Source organism: Salmo salar, chromosome ssa06, assembly GCF_905237065.1.
Source record: "Salmo salar chromosome ssa06, Ssal_v3.1, whole genome shotgun sequence".
Taxonomy (NCBI): Eukaryota; Metazoa; Chordata; class Actinopteri; order Salmoniformes; family Salmonidae; genus Salmo; species Salmo salar.
The window spans coordinates 18,831,868-18,856,985 of NC_059447.1; the positions used below are offsets into that span (position 1 = coordinate 18,831,868).

Sequence of the window (25,118 nt, forward strand, 5' to 3'; positions counted from 1 at the left end):
CCCTGTGGATTGACCTCTATAGAGACCCGTTTATACCTGGTGCTAACATGTGTAATGCGTCCTGTAGTCAGGTACACGGTCTAGCTGGATGTCTCATGTAAACAGATCTGGATTAGGCAACCATTTAAGCCTGGGATTCCATCCATTCCGTATTATAGCACACAACATTTTACAGGTAATTTCTGATTGAGTCACAATCTGCAGAGATTACCGTAAATGCGATATCTTTGGACGAAAATGCCTTTAAAAGCTGAATTTGTGGCTGTCCAGCCTGCTGCTCTATGGAGTGAATGTATCTAAAAATATCACACTCAAATAAGCGGGACCAGGAAAAATAAGACATTTTAATACCATGTGTAGATGAGGCAAAGCTTCATCAGATAGTGATTGGATCTCCACCCTTGCCGAAGCACTTTCTCAAAAAATGCTTCGGCAAGATTAAAACCTGTGACACCTCTTGTTTTTTCACATATTTAAAGGTAGTACACTGAACAAAAATATAAACACATGTAAAGTGTTGGTCCCATGTTTCATGAGCTGAGGTAAAAAAAATCCCAGACATTTTCCATACACACAAAAAGCTTATTTCTTTCAAATTCTGTGCACAAATTTGTTTACATCCTTGTTAGTGAGCATTTCTCCTTTGCCTAGATCAGGGCTGCCCAACCCTCTTCCTGGAGATCTACAGTCCTGAGGGTTTTCAGTCCAACCCTAATTTAACACCTGATTCTACTAATTAGCTGCTCAAAAAGACCTTAACAAGCTGTATCAGATACGCTAAATATAGGGTTGGACTGAAAACCTACAGGACAGTAGATCTCCAGGAAGAGGGTTGGGCAGCCCTGGCCAAGATAATCCAGCCACCTGACAGGTGTAGCATATCAAGAGGCTGATTAAACAGCATGATCAATACACAGATGCACCTTGTGCTGGGGACACAACACAATTCCACAGATGTCTCAAGTTTTGAGGGAGTGTGCAACTGGCATGGTGACTGCAGCAATATCCACCAGAGCTGTTGCCAGAGAATGAAATGTTCATTTCTCTACCATAAACTGTCTCCAATGTCGTTTTATATATTTTGGCAGTACGTCTGACCAGCCTCACAACTGCAGACCACGAGTAACCACGCCAGACCAGGACCTCCACATCTGGCTTTTTCACCCGCGGGATTGTCTGAGGGGGGAAAGAGTGGTGAGGAGTATTTATGTCTGTAATAAATCCCTTTTTGTGGGGACAAACTCATTCTGATTGGCTGGGCCTGGCTCCCCAGTGGGTGGGCCTAGCTGCCAAGTGGGTGGGCCTATGGCTGTACTACTGCCCAGTTATGTGAAATCCATAGATTAGGGCCTAATGAATTTATTTCTTATATGAACTGTAACTCAGTCAAATCTTTTAAATTGTTGCATGTTGCGTTTATATTTTTGTTCAGTGTAGATTAGAAATGTGATTAGTTAAGAATGTTGGGTAAGGTTGGAAAACAAGTCGCTACCAGGATTTGAACTGGTAACCTTGCGAGTCACAACCTGCATTTAACACCCTCCATCCACATCCAACCTACCTTCTTAAAAGCATTTATTTTATCTGACCTTCATCTGTAAACTGGTCATGGCTAGAAGGGATCCAGCTTTTGTCAGAATGTACTTGTCGTTGCAGGTTAAGGAGAATTAGGTTAAGAAAAGGGTTAGGGTTAGCTCAAATGCAAAAAATAAATACAACAAAATTACTTTTGACAAAAGCTGGATCCCATCTAGACATGACCCTGTAAACTCCATCCACTGACATGCCACTCTACACTCTGCCCACTGAGCTTTCATCCAACCAATCAACTTCGTTCTGCCTTTGAGGCGGAGCTTCTCTGAGTACAAAATTGAGGCCAGGCCACCTTGTTGACAAATGTTGTCGAACGTTGCAGATAGAAATATAATTAATTGAGCTGATGTGATTCCTTAGTCTACATGTCAGAGGCATGCTTGTTCTACATAGATAGCCCATTTATATATGAACCCAAAACATTTGGTCCTGCTGAACGTGACCCATGATTCATGTCAGCTTTCTATTGTCTAGTGCTTCTCTGTAATGAGCCTTGTATTGAATCCTGCCCTGAATGATGCAAACTCCTGTGCAGAATTCCAAGGCTCTTTCTCAATTATTCTTTCCTCAGTTCTTTGTGTCCTCTCTCCTCGCCTATTTTAACACCCTCCAACCTGCCTCCACCTCCAGCCTCTCTCCCTGACCCTCCATCCACCTCCAACCTCCCTGCCAGCCTTTATTGTATTTAACTCTCACCTGTAAACTCCACTGACTGACCTGTCACTAAGCTCTTCCCACTAAGCTTTCATTCAACCAATCAGTTCCCGACTACCTCTGGAGGTGGTACTATGAACACAGCATGACTACCTCCGGAGGAGTTCAGGAAGATCTGAACACAATCCCTTCTTTTAAATTGTCTATACCTGTCTAGAAATGTGGGCTAAATCAGAATATGGCCAAGATCAGGATGCATGTTAGCAGCAGGTATAAACAGGGATCAGTTCTCTCCACGGGCTCCCAAGTGGCACAGCGGTCCAAGGCGCTGCGTCTCAGTGCTAGAGGCGTCACTACAGACCCTTGTTCGATTCCAGGCTGTATCACAACCGGTTGTGATTGGGAGTCCCATAGGACGGCGCACAATTTGCCCAGCGTCCTCCAGGTTAGGGTTTTGGCCGGTGTCATTGTAAATAAGACTTTGTTCTTAACTGACTTGCCTAGTTAAATAAAGGTAAAATACAAATAAAATAATGTAGCCAAGCAGTGAACCACTGTTGTTTGACATCAGTGACACCCTGTGTAGAGCTATGGCATTGCAAGCCACATCCAACCTCCAATTTAGTGAAAAAGAAATCTCACCACGGCACATCTTGAAAACACATCTTTACTGCGTTTTTAAAGTAGTACAGACATTTTGACATCTTAGCCCACAGTGTTGGGCTTGAGAGATGGAGAATAACCAAAAATTCAAGACTTGTATCTTCCGGGTAGCTGCTCAAGCGGACAGCGTTGGTTGGTTAGTGTTGGTTGGTTGTACTGTTTCTGTTAAAAAGGTAAAAGAGTTCAGGTGAGAGGGTTGCCATGGCTACGTCATCGCCAGCGTCCCAGCGCTGCTCTCGAGTAATGCCCATCACCATCCCATATTTCCACACCTCTAGAGAAGACCCACACCTGTTACCAGGTGCACTAGGCTCCAACCCGGTTAAACCCCCCTCTCACCCCGACCTCCAGGCCCCTCCATAAGGCCCTCTCCCCTGGCCGCTAGGGCCCCAGGTGGTGGGGCCCATCAGGACAGGTTGTCAATGTTGGCCAGGAAGCGCTGGGCCCACCACTCATCCAGATCGATGGGAACAAAGTCTGGGGACGGGGAAAAGGAGGGAGTTAGAGGAGGCCTCAAACATTGGGTTATGGTGTGGCAGCATTAACAAGTGGACCTCAACTTTGTTGTAGGGTGATGATGTGAACAAAGGTCAGAAGCACATTATTGGAACTGGTCAAACATAGATGGTGACTATATTTTAGAAAACTAAAGTAAGAATTCAGTGGTGAAATGACTTAAAAAAGGTCCAATGCAGCTGTTTTTATCTCAATAATAAATCATTTCTGGGTAACAATTAAGTACCTTACTGTGACTGTTTTCAATTAAAATGGTCGAAGAGAAACAAGAATTTTGCTAGGACTGTCTGGGAGATGTCTGAGTGGGGAGGGGAAAACTGAAAACTAGCTGTTATTGGCAGAGAGGTTTGGAATTCTCTTTCTTATTGGTCTATTAACTAATTTACCACCTGGTGTTTCTCATAATTTTCACAATTTCAACTGCACTGGGCCTTTAAGACCACGAACAATGACAACTCAGAGGTCATATCAGAACTTTCCCAATGTTTCCCAATATGACATTCCCAGTCAATGAACTCCAATATGACTTTCCCAATATCACTTCCCAATGTCCCCCAATATGACTTTCTGAATGTTCCCATATATAACTTTCCAAATGTTCCCCAATATGACTTTCTGAATGTTCCCATATATAACTTTCCAAATGTTCCCCAATATGACTTTCCCAAAACACCTATTCTCATTGCTAAGAATGAAGACATGATGACTGACACAACCCTACATCACACTGGTTTATGTGGTGGCAGTGCTGTGACAGCCCTAACACACACACAGATGTGACCTGCTGTCCAGGTGACCAAAAGAAGGTGCATCTTTCCATTGGGTGTGAAAAGCATGGGGGTACGGACAGAGGAAGTGGTTTAGTGTCAAGGAAATGTGATGAGGGGGAGAGAATGGAGAACAGATTACAGTGAATGAGTGTTTAAGGGATGAGACTGAAGGAGGAAGGTAGACTCAGGTCAGGACTCACTCTTCATGGCTGGGCTGGGGCTGGTGTCTGAATACTGCACTGGTCCCTGAGCACTGGCACTTCCTGTCTCGTCACTGGCTCCTCCCTCCTCCGCCTGCTGCACTACCTCCTGCCAGGCTGCAACAGCAACACACAGACACAACCTGGATACATGCAGCCTTCAGTAGAATTCAATCTATAGAAATCTATAGATTGTTCTTAGACATGCTTTAGTTTAACATTGCAAATACTACCAGGAGAAACAAAGAAGAAAACAATATCAAAATACTACCAGGAGAAACAAAGAAGAAAACAATATCAAAATACTACCAGGAGAAACAAAGAAGAAAACAATATCAAAATACTACCAGGAGAAACAAAGAAGAAAACAATATCAAAATACTACCAGGAGAAACAAAGAAGAAAACAATATCAAAATACTACCAGGAGAAACAAAGAAGAAAACAATATCAAAATACTACCAGGAGAAACAAAGAAGAAAACAACAATATGAAAGCAGACAGTCATATAGTTGAAATTGGTTAACATAAAATGGGGGGAAACTCACCCTAAGAGTCAGTCAGGCTAAAACATTTTGCAGCTTAAAATGTGTAAAAAGGAAATAACCTTTGAACAAAAGTAGTCCTGCCACGTCACACCCACAGTGTAAGGTCCAGTAGGGTGAATTTGACAAAGCATGCCGCGTTTGAAACTACATTTTAAATAATGCACTCTGTCATGTGGATTTATGAGCGTTCATTCCACTGGCTCTAATGACCAATATTATCTCACTAGTCCAAATGTTTCAAGTACTAATGTAATAAAATACTAAGTCAAAATGAACCCGTATTGGGGAATGAATGATGAAGGCAAGTTTGCGTTACTATCATTTTACTTAAACATGCTCATAGTGAAGGCAAGATGGAGCTACCATATTAATGAGCCAATCAGATCTATGATAGGCACCTTTCACCATATGGACCTTCACATGACTTACAAGTGTTGAACCAACATGTTGTTTTTTAATGTTACAAGTAACTGGGTGTAACTGTAGTGGCCTAAAATGTGTATTTACTGGTTAATGATCCTGTAAAACTGGTTGCAATCCTCATTTGTAGAACCCCTCTGTAGAAAGCCTAGTAAGAGAAGGGCCTACTTTTTGTCCTTGTCCACTCTGACCAAGGTTATGTAGTTAATGTGCTGCCATTGCAAACTTTCAGTTAGAACGACCTAGTGTGTGACATGGGCAAGGGAGAAATGACTTAACAAGTTACACATGCTGTTTGGCTGGGTAGGTTAGGGTTAATGTTGAAATACAGTCATTTAGCTTACTGTGTAGAGCTCCACTTAGGCACAAAAATACTTGTGTCTTCATTCAATTACACTGCAGACTCATGCAGTGATTATCAACACATATTTCTAGAAGCCATTGTGTACTACCTTCGTTGGAGGCAGAGTAGACAGACAGACAGACAGACAGACAGACAGACAGACAGACAGACAGACAGACAGACAGACAGACAGACAGACAGACAGACAGGCAGACAGACAGACAGACAGACAGACAGACAGACAGATAGACAGACACGATGGTGCTGGCAGAGGGCTTCAATTTGGGTGTGAGGGTAGTGGAATTCCAGCCAGCTCCCTGAGCTGTGTGCCTGCTATCACTGGTATCAGTGTCAGTGCAGCTGTGCTGCTGAGCCTGGGAGGGAAGACTAACTCCTGGTCCAACCCTGTCCCTCACCCTGCCAGTAGTTGGGTGGGAGAACACTGTGAGGGAGGACTAACTCCTGGTCCAACCCTGTCCCTCACCCTGCCAGTAGTTGGGTGGGAGAACACTGGGAGGGAGGACTAACTCCTGGTCCAACCCTGTCCCTCACCCTGCCAGTAGTTGGGTGGGAGAACACTGTGAGGGAGGACTAACTCCTGGTCCAGCCCTGTCCCTCACCCTGCCAGTAGTTGGGTGGGAGAACACTGGGAGGGAGGACTAACTCCTGGTCCAACCCCTGTCCCTCACCCTGCCAGTAGTTGGGTGGGAGAACACTGTGAGGGAGGACTAACTCCTGGTCCAGCCCTGTCCCTCACCCTGCCTGTAGTTGGGTGGGAGAACACTGGGAGGGAGGACTAACTCCTGGTCCAGCCCTGACCCTCACCCTGCCTGTAGTTGGGTGGGAGAACACTGGGAGGGAGGACTAACTCCTGGTCCAGCCCTGACCCTCACCCTGCCTGTAGTTGGGTGGGAGAACACTGGGAGGGAGGACTAACTCCTGGTCCAGCCCTGACCCTCACCCTGCCTGTAGTTGGGTGGGAGAACACTGGGAGGGAGGACTAACTCCTGGTCCAGCCCTGTCCCTCACCCTGCCTGTAGTTGGGTGGGAGAACACTGGGAGGGAGGACTAACTCCTGGTCCAACCCTGACCCTCACCCTGCCTGTAGTTGGGTGGGAGAACACTGGGAGGGAGGACTAACTCCTGGTCCAGCCCTGACCCTCACCCTGCCTGTAGTTGGGTGGGAGAACACTGGGAGGGAAGACGAACTCCTGGTCCAGCCCTGACCCTCACCCTGCCTGTAGTTGGGTGGGAGAACACTGGGAGGGAGGACTAACTCCTGGTCCAGCCCTGACCCCCACCCTGCCTGTAGTTGGGTGGGAGAACACTGGGAGGGAGGACTAACTCCTGGTCCAGCCCTGACCCCCACCCTGCCTGTAGTTGGGTGGGAGAACACTGGGAGGGAGGGGTAGAGGAGAAGTCCTACTGTCACCTCTAAAGGGACACTAGACAGAAAGGAGATGATTTGGAGACTACTCAGACTGTAGATGAGATGAATAATAATAGTATGATAATATTATGTTTACCATGGTCAACATTCATAATGTTGACTGAGAACATGGCTGACCATGTTGAAAGAGAAACACACATTCTTTGTAAAGTGGGTTATAGGGGCAAGATCAGATCCCAGAGGCCCATTGTCCATAGAAGTCCTCAGTCACAACCATATTAAGTGTACTCGTGAGTGTATTGTAAAAGTAAAATTGCCAAGGTTTGAGGGGCTTGGTGCATTCTAGAAATTGTATTTCTAGGGTATCTCACTCCTTTACCTTCATAGATAAACTTGACATTCTCCTGGTGTGCAGAAGTGAAGCCCTCCTTGGGCTTGAGGTCCACCTGTAGAAGAGCTGCTGGGGTGTTGTGGTACTTCTTCCCATTCAGGCGGTTAAACACTATCTTGGGTGCAGGAGAGCTGCAGGACAAAAAAAGATGGGCTTAAACATGAAAAACTTGTTGATTTATTTTAAGTCTACACACAATATACCTATAGACCTGTAGTAAATATGACATGATGAAATGGTCTCTAAATAGAGTTTCTTAGGCATGTTTGCTACTGTAGTTAAGGGTCATAAATTACTCAGACTCTGCTTGTTGTATAGCACACTGTATTACTTATACAACTAATATAAGGACAGGACATGAGACGGGAGTAGAAATTAACGTGGGTATTGTTTAATGCGTTTCACAGGAAGAACATTCCAAGCATTTCAACGTAGGTAAGCAAGGGGCGGGTTACAGGTGCTCTAAAGGGACAAAACTAGAATATCAATACACAACATATTCCTCCCCCTTTACCTTTGATGACTCATAAGGAAAAAGTAAATATTCACTGTTTTGCCTATTGTTTTCTTTTTAATATAAGTTCTCTTAATGTTAATAAATGAACTTTTTCAGAATAACCTTTTCTAAACTAGGGATAGAGGGTAGACTGCTTCAGTTCCCAGACTTAACCCTGGGGTGTATTCTGCCCCAATGTCGGAGGTTAGTTTGAACTAAATAGTCAACCTGTCAGGGGGTCGACTTTTTCTTGCAGGGTAATGACGACGTACAGGTGAGTCTACAGTCACATTATCTCTGAGTCTGAGTGGTGATGGTGTATTCCCAGACTGGGGTGCGACAGTACACTGAGTAGGCACTCTGGCTGGTTCAGGTGAGTCTGGAGCACTTTACACATTTGTAGGTTGCTGCAGTGGATGTTCAGGTGATAGCTCGTAGTCATGGTAGGTCTCCAGTAGCTGATCTTGGTTTGTCACTTGACATGAGTCATCTCTGAGGTTGGTTCCTGGCAACAGTTGATCCACGTGTCTCCTCCAGATGATGTTTTCGAGTGTGTGAACTGTGTAGGACACAGGCCTTGTTTGTGCAACCACTGTGGCTGGTATCTACTTTGGACCTTTACAGTAGTTCCAAGCAAGAACTCTCTCTCCAGCTATGAAGCTTCTGTCTTTTGCTTTGCTCCGTCTTTCCACCTGTGCTCTCTGTTGTGTCTGTACAACCTGTTTCGTCTTTGGAGGTCTCAGGAGGTCGAGTCGCGTGCGAAGCTGTCTTTTCATCATGGCTGACGCGGGTGCCACTTTGGTTGTAGCGTGGGGAATGTTTCTGTAGGTTAACAGGAAGGTGTTTAGATGCCTATTGAGGGAGTCGTTCCCTTGTGATGATTTTAAAGCTTGCTTCATCGTTTGGACAAATCTTTCAGCGAGGCCGTTCGTTGCAGGGTGATATGGCACTGACTTGATGTGCTGAATGCCATTTGCTTCCATGAATGACCGGAACTCTTGAGACACCAGTTGGGGGCCACTATCACTAACGAGTTGCGTTGGCAAGCCGAAGCGACTGAAGATTGACTGTAGCTCTTCGATGGTTCTCTCCGCTGAGGTGCTCTTCATCACTGTGACCTCAGGCCATTTGCTGTGTGCGTCAACTACGACTAAGAACATACGATCCTCCAGTGGACCTGCATAGTCTATGTGGACTCGCTGCCAAGGCTCCTCTGGGAAGTCCCATGGGTGTAGTGGCGCTAGCTGAGGCATGTTCCTCATCTTTTGACATGCAGAACATGACTTGACCTTGTCTTCGATAGCTGCGTCCAGACCTGGCCACCAAAAGTAGCTGCGTGCAATCTCCTTCATTCGCACCATGCCACAGTGCCCTGAATGGAGTTCTTCAAGCACCTGCCTTCTCAGTGGCGGCGGTATGATGACTCGAAAACCCCATAGCAAGCATCCAAACTGAACTGTGAGCTCGTTTCTCCTCACTAGGTAAGGTTGTAGGCTGTCCGACATCTCTCCTTCTTTTCCACGAGTGACAATGTCCACGACCTCAGACATCACTGGATCAGTGTGGGTGAATTTTTTCACTTGGACAGATGTAACTGGGGCGTTCGTCACTTCCTTGAAGTAGAAGATTTCAGCCTGGGAGTGCTCAGTGTGTGAGACAGGTAAGGGAAGCCTTGAGAGGCCGTCTGCATTGCAGTGCTGCTCAGACCTTCTGTACTTGATATCGTACTGGTGAGCAGATAACAATAACGGCCATCGCTGTATGCGGGTGGCTGCAAGCGACGGAATGCCGGTGTGGGGACCAAAGATGGAGGTGAGGGGTCTATGGTCCGTCAACAGTGTGAATCGTCGGCCAAACAGAAACTGATGAAATTTCTTAACTCCAAACACAATGGCGAGTGCTTCACGCTCTATCTGTGCATAATTGCTCTTGGCTTTACTTAAGGTCCGTGATGCGAAAGCAATTGGCCTTTCTTCACCTGATGGCATGATGTGTGAGACAACTACACCAACGCCATAAGGCGATGCATCACATGCCAACTGTAATGGCAAGTTGGGGTTGAAGTGGGTTAGGGCCTCTGACTGAGCTAAGGCTGCTTTCGCTTTCTTGAATGCCTCCTCACATCTGTCTGTCCACTTCCACTGTTTGGTTTTGTTCAAAAGTTAATGCAGTGGCTTTAACATGTTAGCTAGGTTTGGCACAAACTTTGCGTAGTATGTCAGTAGTCCTAAGAATGATTTCAGCTGACTCACGTTCTGTGGGGATGGAGCTTCCACAACGGCCTTCACCTTCGATGGCGCCTTGTAGAGCCCCGAACTGTCGATGACGTGGCCCAGGTACACAACAGAGGGCCGGAAAAACTCGCATTTGTCCTTCCGGACCCTCAGACCGTACTCATCCAATCTCTGTAGTGTAGCGTTCAGGTTTCTCGGGTGCTCCTGCTCGTCTTTGCCCGGTGATGAGTAGATCATCGAGGTAACATTGGACCCCAGTGAGCCCGCTCAGTATCTGGTCCATAGCTCTCTGAAACAAGGCTGGAGCTGAGGTGATTCCAAAACGAAGCCTCTGGTACCTGTACAGTCCTTTGTGAGTCACTATGGTCAACAGTTCTTGTGACTTTTGGTCCACATGCATCTGTAGATAGGCCTGACATAAGTCTATCTTACTGAATTTTTGTCCTCCTGCTAAACCAGAAAAGAGGTCGTCAATGAGGGGTAGTGGATATTTTTCAGCAGTCAAGACTGGGTTAATGGTGACTGAAATCACCACAGAGTCTGAGTGATCCATCTTTTTTTATGACTGGAACAACAGGTGTAGCCCATTCACTAACATTCACTGGATCCAATACTTCACTCTCCACTAGTCTGTTTAGCTCAATTTCAACTTTTGGTTTTATGGCGTATGGAACAAGTCTAGCTTTGAAGCATTTTGGCTTGCTGTCTGGTTTCATGGTCAGTTTAACTGTTATGTCCTTCATACTGCCAAGGTCTTCTTTGAACACATCCACGTGTTTCCTCAATATCCCTTGTAGGTTTGTGTCGTCTTTAACATGCAAAGATTCTTCCCCTTTAGACAGGGTGTCACTTTGTTCATGCTCTGTGTGCTCCATTTTATGCACTTTCTTTTTGTACTTCCTGAAGTTTGTTCAGTACTTTTGTTTGATTGTGTCTTTTTGTTTTTACATGCACGTTCGATGTGACCCTTTTCCCACAACTTCTGCAGTCTAAGTCTTTGCACCAACACTCCTCTGCTTGGTGACCTGGTTTCCCACAGCGATAGCATGGCTTGCCACCTCCTGCCTTGTTTTCTTAACCACGTAGACACCTTATGCACTTTAGTCAATGCACTTAGCTGTTGTGCATCTTTATTTGCCATTTCCATTGATGTACTCACTTCTATTGCTCTCTGCGATGTTAAGTTACTCTCACTCAAAAGATGTTTCTGAATTGCCTCGCTGCGCATGCCACACACTAACCTATCACGTGTAGTGTCACTCATTGATCGCCCAAATTCACAGTGTTCAGATAACTGTTTCAATACAGTCACAAACTGTGAGATTGAGTCCCCCTCCTCTTGATTTATCTTATGAAACTGAAATCTCTCTGCGATTCTCAGTGGTTTGGGAGAATAATGTCATTTTAAGGTAGCCACAATTTCATCATATGATTTACCACCAGGTTTTTCAGGCTTTACTAGGCTGCGCAGTAGATTGAATGTTTTTCCTCCCATTACAGTCAAAAATGTTGGCACAACGACTTCTGCTTTAATTCCATTTGCCAACACAAAGTACTCAAAACGTTCTGTGTAAGAACTCCATTGTTCCACAGATTCATCAAATGTTCCTATATTTCCAATCAATGCAGACATTTTCGGTTTATTTTTCTTTCTCACACTTTTCAGACGGTCCCTTACACCCAGACCCCTTTTTTTTCTTTCTTTTAACTCACGATGACTTCACTTTCTCCCGCAGCGAAACTATTCCTATCCCTCGAGGCTCTTGTTGCCTTGACATCAAAGGCTAGCTAGCATCACTAGCATTCTACAGCGAAAAACAATAACGAATTTAACTCAGACTTTCTGCCGAAGATGATAAGTACAAACGTGAGAACGTTTCTTCCTCGTCGTCAGTTTTGTTATACAGCACACTGTATTACTTATACAGCTAATATAAGGACAGGACATGAGTAGAAATTAACGTGGACATTGTTTCATGCGTTTCACAGGAAGAACATTCCAAGCATTTCAACGTAGGTAAGCAAGGGGGGTTACAGGTGCCCTATAGAGACAAAACTAGAATATCAATACACAACACTGCTCTCTCTCAATCACTCATTCATGACAAATGAATTAAAATGTATGCTTCACTCAGAGCAAGGACTAGCTAGATAGGAATTCAGCCACCTGAACCACATCGGTTACCATACCTTCGAACACAGTAAGGTTTCTATGGTGATAATGAAAGCCCACATGATAAGAATGCAGTATTTTTATTTTATTTATTTGACCTTTATGGATGCCATGATGGATATGTCGCAGATTGTGCTTCTCTCTACTCTACTAGATCAGGACCAAAGTAGTGAAATATTGCTAAAGATATGATAAACGCCTTATTGTTGCTGTTTATTTGAAACGGGTTATCTTGAAACGTAGTAAACGTGTGAGTAGACAGCAGAGAGCAACTACCAAGCTAGCATGTTGCTCAGCTAGCATGCACGTGTTGGGACTAGACAGTGACAACTAACGCTCGTGAGTAACCTTGCTTCCCGCACACAAGGTCGTTTCACGCCCCTGTTCAATGACATAAAAGCAGGTGGATGTGGTTTGGAAAAGACCCACAACAGTGTGCTTTGTGATAGAATGTGCCCCATGGAATTTAGTTTTTATAGCTAGCTTGCTACTATTACACGCCAATACAGGCGCTCGCGCTACAACAATGTTGCAAGTGTCCGTGCTACAATGTTGCAAGATGTGAATTTCTGAAACTTTAATGCTTCACCGGCTGCAGGTGAAGCTATGCCAAACATCATTACAGTACAATAATAACAGTGACACTGCGATTATATGCTAATAACACTGTTAAACCTATGTACAATGCAATAATAGTACTTACTCTGGTATAGACCAAGGCGTTTGTTTGTGCTTGAAGTCATTTATTTTGTCAATCTGCTGCGTTTGACCTGATATTAAAAAAGGGAATAGATATCAACATTGTATTGAAAAGGAAAGCGATATCAACACGTTAAGTTAACCACTGAAAACACTGAATGCATGTTACTGCCTCTGAATGAAGCCCCTTTAATGGATTGGCATCAACATTGGCACACAGGCGTAAACCATGCGCAAATATACACTCGTGCCACACTGTAAATGTTAACATGTAACAAGGCATGTATCTAACCTCAGAATTACAATGTATCATCACTTTGATGACAGTGTGAGCGAGAGGTCACTGGCACTTTGTTACAAAAGTGTCTGAATCGGTCTCCTAGAATCCACCACACTCACCTGTTCGTCGCTGTGTAACAAGTTTGCTGGGACCTCTTGTAATTGTGTACATCATGGGCTAGCAAAATCCTAGTGAACTTCAGTATGGCACTTTCAAGTGTCCAATAGACTTTCAAAGGCCGGTTATGTCAGAGGCAAATTGGGTATAGGCACAGTTTATAATTTATAAAATCTTCACAATATTTCCTCTCGTGTAATTTCTCGACGCATCCACGATTAAAAAAACAGGTCCGTGTTTTTCCTGTTACATTGGGCAAATTCCGTTTCAAAATTATCTCTGCATTTCAACTACTAGAATCTTCTGCGCTGCGAACGACTGGTGGAAACTTTTGGGATAATCTACCGCGGAACAACATAACCATGAATCAAGCTCCTCTTTTTCGCTATTCAATCATTCTAGTTGAAAACGGAGCTCAGAACAAACCATTATAGATTGCTACGTTCTCCTGAGGCCCTGTGGCACGAGCTGGTCGCCTTGCATCCAGTGTGTGAAGAAGTAGCTAACTTTGGTCCTTGGGGCTGTCCGAGTCGGTACAATGTCAGATCTGATGAAACATGAGCTGTCATTGAGTTGCAAAGACACTCAACCAACGCAGCGCATAAATGTTGACATCGCAACACGCCTCCCTCTTTCTTTTAAAGCGACAGTGACCACCTGACTGTATGGCAGAGGACAGGTCTGAAGATAAGGGTACAGCATTGCCACTGTCATCAACGTTGCTCTCAGATATGAACAAAACAAGAATAAGGTGTACCCCCATCATGTATACACAGTGACCATACAATCACATATCCACTAGAATACTCACTATTCAGCACCAATCTGCATGTAAATTAGGACAGGGGATATTTATTTATCCAATATTTACAGTGGGCCTGCAGTAGTCACAATAAATAACACGGTTTCATAAAGGATACATCGTACATCATGTTTTCATTAAGAAATCAAAGATACATGTCAACAAAGAGAGTTGTATTTTGTACCATTGTTATATCAGTGTCATACCGTTAATACAATATTAATGAATGTAGCCTAATCTCCTAATGCACAGATTTGTATTAAGATGAACAATTCAACATGGCAAATTAGCAAATTGTCTGCATTTAGTGGTGTGATGATTGGTCCAAGAGAGTATTTCTGAGATTATGGCGGTATTGCTGGTATTGTATAGTTGTCAAATGAGGGTTGACATTGTATGTTCTTGTTTGAGCGTTTGCAGTAAAAACTATCCTGGTTAAAAGGGGTAACCTGAACTAGAAAATGATCTGCTATGCAGCTATATTGGATGTGTACTGTCCTGTACATTCATACTCCATATTCATATTCCCTATGATAGTGAGGTCTGAGTCCTTGTACAACTACACGTTATTGTTAGGTAGAACTCTAGAACTGTGTGTGGGTTGTGTGTCAGTCAGTAGTGAGGCTCACAGTCTTCCCTCAGGCTGTCAGTGATATAGCTGATCTTCAGGACATCTTGGTAGTACTGTTTATCCACGGCCGTGTTGATGGTCCAGCCCACCACCTCCACCCCTCGCTCTGCCCAGTACTGGACATAGTCCCTGTAGAGAGGGATAGATGAGGAGAGTGGAGACATGTTGGCTCAGTGGTCAGGGTATCAGGTTTACATTTACATTTTACATTTACGCCATTTAGCAGACGCTCTTATCCAGAGCGACTTACAAATTGGTGCATTCACCTTAAGATATCCAGTGGAACAACCACTTTACAATAGTGCATCTATATATTTTTTTTTGGGGGGGGGGTTAGAAGGATTACTTTATCCTATCCCAGGTATTCCTTAAAGAGGTGGGGTTTCAGGTGTCTCCGGAAGGTGGTGATTGACTCCGCTGTCCTGGCGTCGTGAGGGAGCTTGTTCCACCATTGGGGTGCCAGAGCAGCGAACAGTTTTGACTGGGCTGAGCGGGAACTGTGCTTCCGCAGAGGTAGGGGGGCCAGCAGGCCAGAGGTGGATGAACGCAGTGCCCTTGTTTGTTTTAATATTTCAACAAACATCAATATATTATATGAATACAGACAGTATATGTTATCTGACAATAGGATACAATTGTCTCAATTTTGAACTTCCTCTGATATTAACACGCAATGATGTGTGATTCAATCCATGGTCATGTTCATTAGGGCACACTTTATATAGCAAAACGTTTTGCAACGGAAAACAAAAATGAGAGTTTCCTATTGAAAAAGTCCAGGTAGTCTCCCCAGTTTCAGAGTGTTTTATTACATTTTCTCCCTAATGAACACAACCCATGTAACAAACTCAGTAGGCCGAGCCACGACTGTTAATATTACTCACAGGGAGATGAAGTCCTTCTGCATGAGGATGGCTGAGACGCCACACAGGTTCCACAACAGGTGATGGTGGGCCCAGTCCAGCAGCACATCCAGAACTCCCAGCCAGTAGTTTGTCCACGCTGACAGGGAACGGGGTGTTCCATCGTCATAGCGACTGAGGCTCCAGGGCCGGTGGGTCAGGGCCGTGACCACCCCAGGGTCCGCCTGACGCATCTGGAAGAGTTGACCGATGAGGAGGTCAGAGGTGGTGTTATGGTTATGACGACACTGATAACAGTCTTGTAATAACACATCCATACAGTGTGTAACAAGCCTAGCCTGGACCCAGACCTGTTTGACAATGGTTGTTTTCAGGCCAAACATGACAATGACTGTAGGAGTTGTCAAAACAGTACAAACAGACCTGGGACCAGACTGGTGCTAAACTGCACACTATAGGAAAAACACTACTATAATGGAACAGAAGATGACTAAATGTGCACATGGATGTCAACTCATATTTACAGTTTAATTAGAAGTTTTTGTGCATATACCGTAAATTCCGGACTATAAGCCGCAACTTTTTTCCCAGGCTTTGAACCTCGCGGCTTAAACAATGATGCGGCTAATATATGGATTTTTCCCGCTTTCAATTTTTTTTCTCCAAAAAAACACATTCTGTGACGTGCTCAGTTTTTTGGCGGCATGAAGCTTTCATTAGACCAATGAAATTGCCGAACAGGTTAAGGTCAAACAACTTTTTTGTTTACTGTTTAGATTAAATCGAGCACTCTCAAACTTCCCATCATTCTGATTACGGTAGTCATTTTGTCACCCTCATCATGGCAAAGACACGGAGAAATGCATATGCAGCTTTCAAGTTGAAGGCGATTGATCTGGCTGTTGGAAAAGGAAATAGAGCTGCTGCACGGGAGCTTAGTCTTAATGAGTCGATGATAAGACGTTGGAAACAGCAGCGTGAGGAATTGACTCAGTGCAAAAAGACAACTAAAGCTTACTGCTAATTTTTTATTTTTTGTTACAAGCCGTGTTTCATTAAAGCCTATTTATTTTTGTTACACGCCGTGTTTCGTTAAAGCCTATTTATTATTGTTACAAGCCGTGTTTCGTTAAAGCCTATTTATTTTTGTTACAAGCCGTGTTTCGTTAAAGCCTATTTATTATTGTTACAAGCCGTGTTTCGTTAAAGCCTATTTATTTTTGTTACAAGCCGTGTTTCGTTAAAGCCTATTTATTTTTGTTACAAGCCGTGTTTCGTTAAAGCCTATTTATTTTTGTTACAAGCCGTGTTTCGTTAAAGCCTATTTATTTTTGTTACAAGCCGTGTTTCGTTAAAGCCTATTTATTATTGTTACAAGCCGTGTTTCGTTAAAGCCTATTTATTATTGTTACAAGCCGTGTTTCGTTAAAGCCTATTTATTTTTGTTACAAGCCGTGTTTCGTTAAAGCCTATTTATTTTTGTTACAAGCCGTGTTTCGTTAAAGCCTGTGTAAAGTTAATTTGTTTCAATGTACCGGTAGGCACCTGCGGCTTATAGACATGTGCGCTTAATAGTCCGGAAATTACGGTAGTTGGGCTATGTTGTGTGTTACTGAGTTGAAATGTTGTTTTGGTCTCAAATGACCAGAGATGTTACAAAGGTTACCTTGTAGATAACTTTAGGTTGAAAGGAGCAGACAATGCTGGAGTTGTAGAGGACAGGGTGTTTGTGATACATCTCCCCTAGGGCTGCAGCTGCCTGGTGGAGAGGAGGGAACATCTACAGTACTTACTGTCAAACTACATGCAGTGTAACACAAATACATGTGGGTGGCAGGTGGCATAGTAACCAAAAGGTCACTGGTTTGAATTCCAGAGTCGATAAGGTGACAAATCTGCCGATGTACCATTGAGCAAGGCACTTAGCCCTAATTTGCTCCAGGCGCACCGTACTACTTTGGCTGACACATTTCACTGCACCTATCCTTTGTATGTGACAATACAACATGATATATCAGGACTACTATTTGAGAAGGTCCGGTCACACAAATTTCCTCTGTGGCAAAGGTCCGGACTGATATTGTCTTTATTGGACCCAACCCCCACCTCGCAACCTCAATGTTTCACACCCCTCTTGTTAGCGGAAAGAAAATATTGCCGTTTTAAAGTAAATATTCTGCACTTCTACACATTTTTCAATGTCACCTGAGTGAGTCAACAAAAATCTAAATGGGGGCCCCCTGGAAGTAAAGGCTCCTGGGCACAACCTGGCCATGATAGCTACAAGATCAAGATAGCCTAACTTACCTACCTAGCTAACATGGGCTTGTTGATCAACGGGACATTTCTGAAAGGTTATAAATAGCTCTCAGATCTGTCAGTGAATGACATAACAAGAGGAAAACTAGCCATGCACCACATTTCTAATATTACAACATTCAATTGAAAGCCAGTTGAAAGCCAGAGTGTATTGACCCCATTGTGGGTTCAGATCTGGACCACACCTGTTGAGTATGGCTGTGATATATGATGATCTTATTGTCAACAAGTGGCATCTTATTTAAGGCCCAGTGGGGTGAAAACACAGTTTCCTGTGTTTTATCATATTGTTCAACGTCTGATGAAACTAACACTGTAAAAGTGTGAAAAAATGTGATCAGTGTTTTTTCCTGATCGTTGCTGGTTGAAAATACAATCTACACAAGACCTTCTAATCAGCAGGTTTGTATGGGCGGGAGTTTCGCCTTTCCACGGTGACGACATCATGCGGTAAATTGGTTAATAGACCAATAGCAAAGAGAGTTCCTAACCTCTCTGCGAATAACAGATAGTTTTCCGTTTCCCCCTGAACTCAGACCACGCCAAGACAGTAAAATAATTTTTGGTCAATTTTAATGGAAATCTATTACAGTAAGGTACTTATTTGTTACCCAGAAATGATTTGATATTGATATGAAAATGGCTGCATTGGTACTCTCTGTTATTCTCTATGCATAGTCACTTTAATAACTCTACCTACATGTACATATTACCTCGACACCGGTGCCCCTGCACATTGACTCTGTACCGGTACACCCTGTATATAGACCTGCTATTGTTATTTACTGCTGCTCTTTAATCATTTGTTATTCTGATCTTACTTTTTTCTTTAGGTATTTTCTTGAAACTGCATTGTTGGTTAAGGGCTTGTAAGTAAGCATTTCACTGTAAGGTCTACACCTGTTGTATTCGGCGCATGTGACAAATACAATTTGATTTGATTTAATACTATGAAACACTAAAGGGCGGTTTCTTGGACACAGACGAAGCCTAGTCCTGGACTAAAAAAGCTCAATGGAGAATATCTATTAAAAATCATTTTTATTCCAGGATTAGGCTTAATCTGTATCCGGGAAACTGCTCCAAGAGTATTTCATTGTCTTTTTGACTGCTTTGGTCCTCCATATATAATGAAGTCTGTAAGGGACTTTGGCAAATCTAACGCTTACAAAACTGTCAATATGGGGAAGGTGGAAGGATAATGAGTCACATTGTAAGGAGGGTTGAATTCCTCTCAGACCCACTGTCTGGGGCAGCTGTGAGAGTCTTTATGACCAGTGTCTGTAGTAGGGATTCCTATGTTACTACCTTAAACAGCTGGGTTTTAACATGCCTTAATCTCCCTATACACTCAGTTTACTACCATTTGACCTTACAGTGATGTGGTTGTCATTCAAAGTGCTGCTGGAGTGTGTATACCGGTGTTTCCCAACCCTGGTCCACCAGTACCGCCAACAGTACACATTTTCCTTGTATCCCTGGACAAACACACCTCATTCAACTCATTGAGGCTTGATGATTAGTTGACCAGTTGAATCAGGTGTCCTTGTCCAGGGTTACAATAAACATGTATACTGTTGTGGGTACTGGAGGAACAGGGTTGGGAAAACCTGGTGTATACTGTAGTGAAGCCCTAAGTCCTAAAGCTTTATAACAAGGATTCTACCTGCCTAGAGAGGGCCCTGTCCAGAAACAACCCCTATAGCCTACCCACTAGACACCTGGAAAGAACTGAGAGGATTGGAAGTGTAAGCAATATGGTAAACAATCAGAAGACAAGATGGAGCCATCACCATATTGCTTAAAGCTATATCCAATCCCCTCAGATCTCCAGTTGTATCTAGGAAGTAGGGGCTGTTCCTAGACAGGGCCAATACCTTATCAGGTTGATCTTTGACATCAAAGAAGATGGTCAGCTGGTGGTTGATGCATTCCTCCACCGCCTCCTGAAGCGTTGGCACCCTCTCCCCCTTGAACTTCTCTCTGGAGACACACAAAGGCCAGCGGGGACACACAAACGTTTGTACTGCTGCTATATTTGAGACGCAACCAATAGGTCTATATCTGGCCTCGTACCATTCACAGTTCACACTCCCCACTAGTGTATTTTCAGTCATCCTGACTCTGTCCTGCTTGAAGTCCAACTGAACTCACCAATCACACATGGGGCTATGTTTACTAAGCGTTTGCACCAGGTACTGACCCTACCAGTGTTTCCTGGCAGAAGCACCAACTTGTGTTCTTTTTAGAGCTGCTAACACTCAAGGCGTAACATTCAGGTCAGGGTCATGTTCATTAGGCTATACAACTGAAAATGTTTTGCAACAGAAAACAAAAACAAGCATTTGTTATTGGTCCCTCCCTGTTTCAGTCCATTTCCTGCCTAATGAGTATGACCCAGGAGTTCAATGCTTTTGGACCAGGCCCTAACCTCCCCTCCCCTGCCAAGCCCACCTGAGCCTGTGTTTGCCTGTGGCGTCCAGCGTCCTGAGCTCTGCCAGACGCAGCGTGCCCACCGCTCCCGTCCCGTTGGTGGTGCGGTCCACCGTCTCATCGTGCATCAGCACCGCCACTCCATCTGCAGTGAAGTCCAAGTCCAGCTCCACCCCTGTGGCTCCATTCCTGCTGGCCTAGAGGACGGGAGAGGAGGATGAAGCAGGGGGAGGAGGAAGGGATGGAGAGGTGTGTGGAGAAAGACGGGAGAGATATAGATCTGAAATGGATAGATAGACAGAATAGGGGAGACGGAGCAGCAGGCTATAAAACCAACTGGGATTGTACTGATCTAGTAGGCCTAGACATTAGCCAAAATATGTTTCAAATTAAAGAATAGATATAAAAAATAATGTTCCAGACACTCTAAACTATAACTAACCATGGCAAAATAAGTTAACAGACTCTCCCTCTGCATGGATTTTGGGCAACATTTATTAACCCCCCTGATAATATGAAACAAAGTCACAGTAAAGACAAGGGACTTCATATGCCTTTCATCGGCCTCTGCTCACTTCACCTGCTGCCCCTAAATCAAATCATTATGGCCTAGTAAGCCTACTCATCATTTTATTTGCAGCTACAGCAGTAAGTATGTCAGACAGGGTGGATAACTGATACTTTGTCCTTGATTCACCTCTCGGATCGCTGCAATGGTGTTCTCCGGAGCATCGTGTCCCCCTGCCCGGTGCGCAACCACGGGGACGCCGGCGCTCGCAAGGCCAGTGGGCCGCAGCACCTGACTTGCCTGGTCAGCCGGCACTTGTGGGAACCGAAACATCACGATAAAGACGTAAATGGATGCGGTGACGGCCGATGCTCCAATCGCGCTCCTGGTTCCGAATAGAACCAGCAGAAATACCGCTGAGAAATACACTTCATCTCCAATTTGTAACATCGTTTAGAAGCGTTGATTAAAATGTCTCCAATGATTAAATCAATACATTGTCACAGTTCTCAAACCTCATTTATTTGATCGATCTACTTGATCACCGAATGATAGTTCCTTGCTGGTGTGAGATTCCAAGTTGAGACCGAGATGCATGCGCTTAGGTAACTACCAGACACAGCAAAAAAAACCTAAGCCTTCAATTACGCATCATTCCAGACACAGCCGACTCACTGCTTCAGCTTCACAAAATAAAAACACCATATTACATTGCAAAACGATGTTGCAGAATCCAAGATTTGAAAGGAGAGAGCATCAGTCGGTTTCTAGTTCATAGTACACGCGGATCTAGAGGTCGTTGCTATGGAGTAGAGACGAGAGAGAGGTACCACGCTCACACTGTACTCGAGATAGCTACAGTCTGAGCATAGAAATACAATAAAATAGAATGAGAGAAATATATTTCTATGGCTAGAGCGACAGTGGAGAGTTTCTGACTGTGGCTAAGCACTCGTCTATAGATACTGAACATTACACTGAGTGGCCAGGTTATTAGGTACACCACCCTGTTCACAAAAATGGTTCACTCCTACAGACGAGTCATGTGGCCGTGGTATATAAACAGTGGCGACCCGTTTATTCAGGTTAGGCGCACATTTTTAGCCCCCCCTAAAAAATACATATATATATATATATATTTTTGCCTGTTTTGCATGTTATTTTAGCATTAATACTTGTCACATATCAGTTTACAAACAATGTAAATATATATATATATATATATATATATATATATATAAAATATATTTTTGCCTGTTTTGCATGTTATTTTAGCATTAATACTTGTCACATATCAGTTTACAAACAATGTAAAAAAATAATATATATATATATATATATATATATATATATATATATATATATATATATATTTCAGTTAATTAAGCCGCATACACATGGTCTCCTTTTTGTTTTCTTGAGTAAGGCAGCTCCACATTGCAGGTGTTTCAGCCTAGCTCAGTGCTTTCTGTTGTGGTGAGGTGAGCCAGCAGAAAATAGGAGCATTGCGCTGTGATTGGCTCAGTTTTCTGTCACTCATGAAGTACAACGTCCTTAGGAAGGGCAGACATCAAAATTTCAGCCCTTATATTACAAGTGCCCTTCAAAGAAGGCTCAAGGTCATTGGACACAGATAAAATGATGTAAAATCATGTTTTATGTACAGTAGCTTTGATTGGACTGATCATGTCAACATCTTACTTTCAAAATCTTAGCTAGCAGTCATCATCATCATGAATCAAGTCGACAATCTACTGGCAAATCCTTTTTAATCCTTGTCATATGAAGGGAAATTATAGATAAAACGTATCGGTGCTCATCGGACATAAAGATTACACAACAAGTTGGAAATCTCAAATTCAACAATGACTCGTTTGGAAGGAATCAGTGGCTAACTGCAACCACTGCAAAGAAACCACTAACGTTAGCCAGCTATTCAATGGAGTGGCTGTGTGTTTTTTTCCCCCCGAGTTCCCACCATAAATCCAGAGAATGCCAGACTTTGATGACAAAATGTGCCCACAAAGGGCCGCTGCGCCACCTTCACAAGGTGAGTCCAAAAATGTCTTGTATGTTGCTGCATTAATGATGTAATATGCAAGGGAAATATTATTACTTTCATAGATACAGTATACATAAGTGTATGTTGTGTAGTAAGCTGTTAGTAGCCCATGTGCCTCACCCTAATAATTTGGTCTATTTTCACCAAAGCGGTATTGTAAACACATCGTTTGTGGCCACACGTGCAAATTCAGCACACACAACATTCTATAATAGAATTGTGTTATTTGACGTGTCAAATGAAAAGCTAATTTAACACGTCAAATAGTGTTATATGGTGGGTTTTTTTTTACACGCAAATAACCAAACGCCGTTCAATGTGCCTCACCCTAATAATTTGGTCTATTTTCACCTCTTATTTTCACCTATAGTTCTAACTTGGTGATGCACATGTAGCCTATAACCTGTTTTTGAAAAATGTAATCATTGAATATTGTAAGGGCTTTCATTGTCTGTTTATATGCACCCTTTATTTATCCTATGGTTCTGACTTGTTGTACAGGGAGAACACTGTAAGAACGGCCCATGTTCTGAATTCTGTCGCTGTACATTTCAAAAGTGCTGAACAAATAGTTATATTGACTACGTCCGTCGTCGCTCGCTCATTGTCTTAATCGAAATTACGGATTGCCTCTTATCTGCTTGTCGTCCCCTTATGCCATAGTTTGTACATCTCAATTGTCATTAGAAACCCCATTTGTTTAAGCAAGTCAGCCATATCAGCTATGTATTTAAAAAATAAAATTCAAGGCATTAAATGAGGCTGAATGAACTGTTTCGCTGCCAGACAAGGTTCCGCTGAAAGCCAGGTGTAGCAGTGGTAAGGTGTTGGGTCTGGTGTTGGGACAGCTTTATGTAGGCCCTAACAGTTTGTGGGCACCATTTGTCACCATTATAGTGCAATTCATGTATTGTTTAGTGTTGTATGTGTAGTGGCTTTGCTGGCATGCATCGCACTTTTTTTGTTTTGCCCCACCAAGATTTACATGCTATAATTGCCACTGTATATAAAGCAGGCAGACAGGCATTGAGGCATTCAGTTACTGTTTGATTGAACTTTAGAATGGGCCAAACAAGTGACTTTGAGCGTGGTATGATCGTCGGTGCCAGGCACGCCGGTTCCAGCATCTCAGAAACGTCCGGCCTCCTGGGATTTTCACGCATGACAGTCTAGGGTTTACCAGAGAATGGTGCGAAAAAACTAAAATACATCTAGTCAGCGGCAGTCCTGAAGGAAAAAACTGCTTGTTGTTGAGAGTTCGAAGGAGAATGTCAAGAATCGCGCAAGCTAACAGGCGGGCCACAAACAGGCAAATAACGGCGCAGTACAACAGTGGTGTGCAGAACGGCATCTCAGAATGCACAACTCGTTGGTCCTTGTCACAGATGGGCTACTGCAGCAGACAACACCACCGGTTTCCACTCCTAACAGCTAAAAACATGAAGAAGCGGCTCCAGTGGGCTCGTGATCACCAACACTGGACAACTGAGGAGGTGAAAAACATTGCCTGGCAGACAAACCCTGGTTCCTGTTTTATCATGCTGATGGCAGAGTCAGGATTTGGCATAAGCAGCATGAGTCCATGGTCACATCCTGCCTGGTGTCAACGGTACAGGCTGGTGGTGGTGGTGTAATGTTGTGGGTGGTGTAATGTTGTGGGTGGTGTAATGGTGTGGGTGGTGTATTGGTGTGGGTGGTGTAATGGTGTGGGTGGTGTAATGGTGTGGGTGGTGTAATGGTGTAATGATGTGGGGAATGTTTTCCTGGCACATGTTAGGTCCCTTGATACCAATTGAGCAATGATTCCATTCCCCAAAGAATTCCTGCTGTTCTGTAAGCAAAGGGGTGTCCGACCCGGTACTAGATGGGTGTACCTAAAACTGGCCACTGAGTATATGTCACAAATAAAATATTTTTAGAACCCGGCATGACAACTTGAATGCCCCTTCCCCTGTATGCCATTTGGAACACTAGTGTGACCACACATTACAAAAGAAAGCAAACCACAGTGCAC

General features: G+C 43.7%; 2 protein-coding genes across 3 annotated transcripts; both read right to left on the minus strand.

Annotated features, from left to right (window-relative positions):
- Positions 1-2,898: 2,898 nt before the first annotated feature.
- Positions 2,899-14,058, minus strand: LOC106606511 (MAPK regulated corepressor interacting protein 2). Of its 2 annotated transcripts, XR_001329072.2 has the most exons (6): positions 13,489-14,058; positions 13,094-13,160; positions 7,476-7,618; positions 4,397-4,513; positions 3,250-3,387; positions 2,899-3,072 (listed from the first exon to the last, which is right to left on the minus strand). XR_001329072.2 is itself a non-coding variant. In XM_014202770.2 (5 exons), the coding sequence occupies exons 1-5, from the start codon at positions 13,541-13,543 to the stop codon at positions 3,317-3,319; spliced, it is 453 nt and encodes a 150-aa protein (XP_014058245.1). In that variant the 5' UTR covers positions 13,544-14,058; the 3' UTR covers positions 2,899-3,316. The 2 variants fall into 2 exon arrangements, 1 of the variants encoding a protein (XP_014058245.1); XM_014202770.2 differs by having other exon boundaries at positions 2,899-3,387.
- A 382-nt stretch (positions 14,059-14,440) lies between these two features.
- LOC106606516 (glycerophosphodiester phosphodiesterase 1) lies at positions 14,441-22,027 on the minus strand. Its single transcript, XM_014202775.2, has 6 exons — positions 21,232-22,027; positions 20,556-20,731; positions 19,979-20,084; positions 17,449-17,541; positions 15,804-16,015; positions 14,441-15,048 (listed from the first exon to the last, which is right to left on the minus strand). Exons 1-6 carry the CDS (start codon positions 21,490-21,492, stop codon positions 14,901-14,903), a joined length of 996 nt encoding a protein of 331 aa, XP_014058250.1. The 5' UTR covers positions 21,493-22,027; the 3' UTR covers positions 14,441-14,900.
- Positions 22,028-25,118: the final 3,091 nt, after the last annotated feature.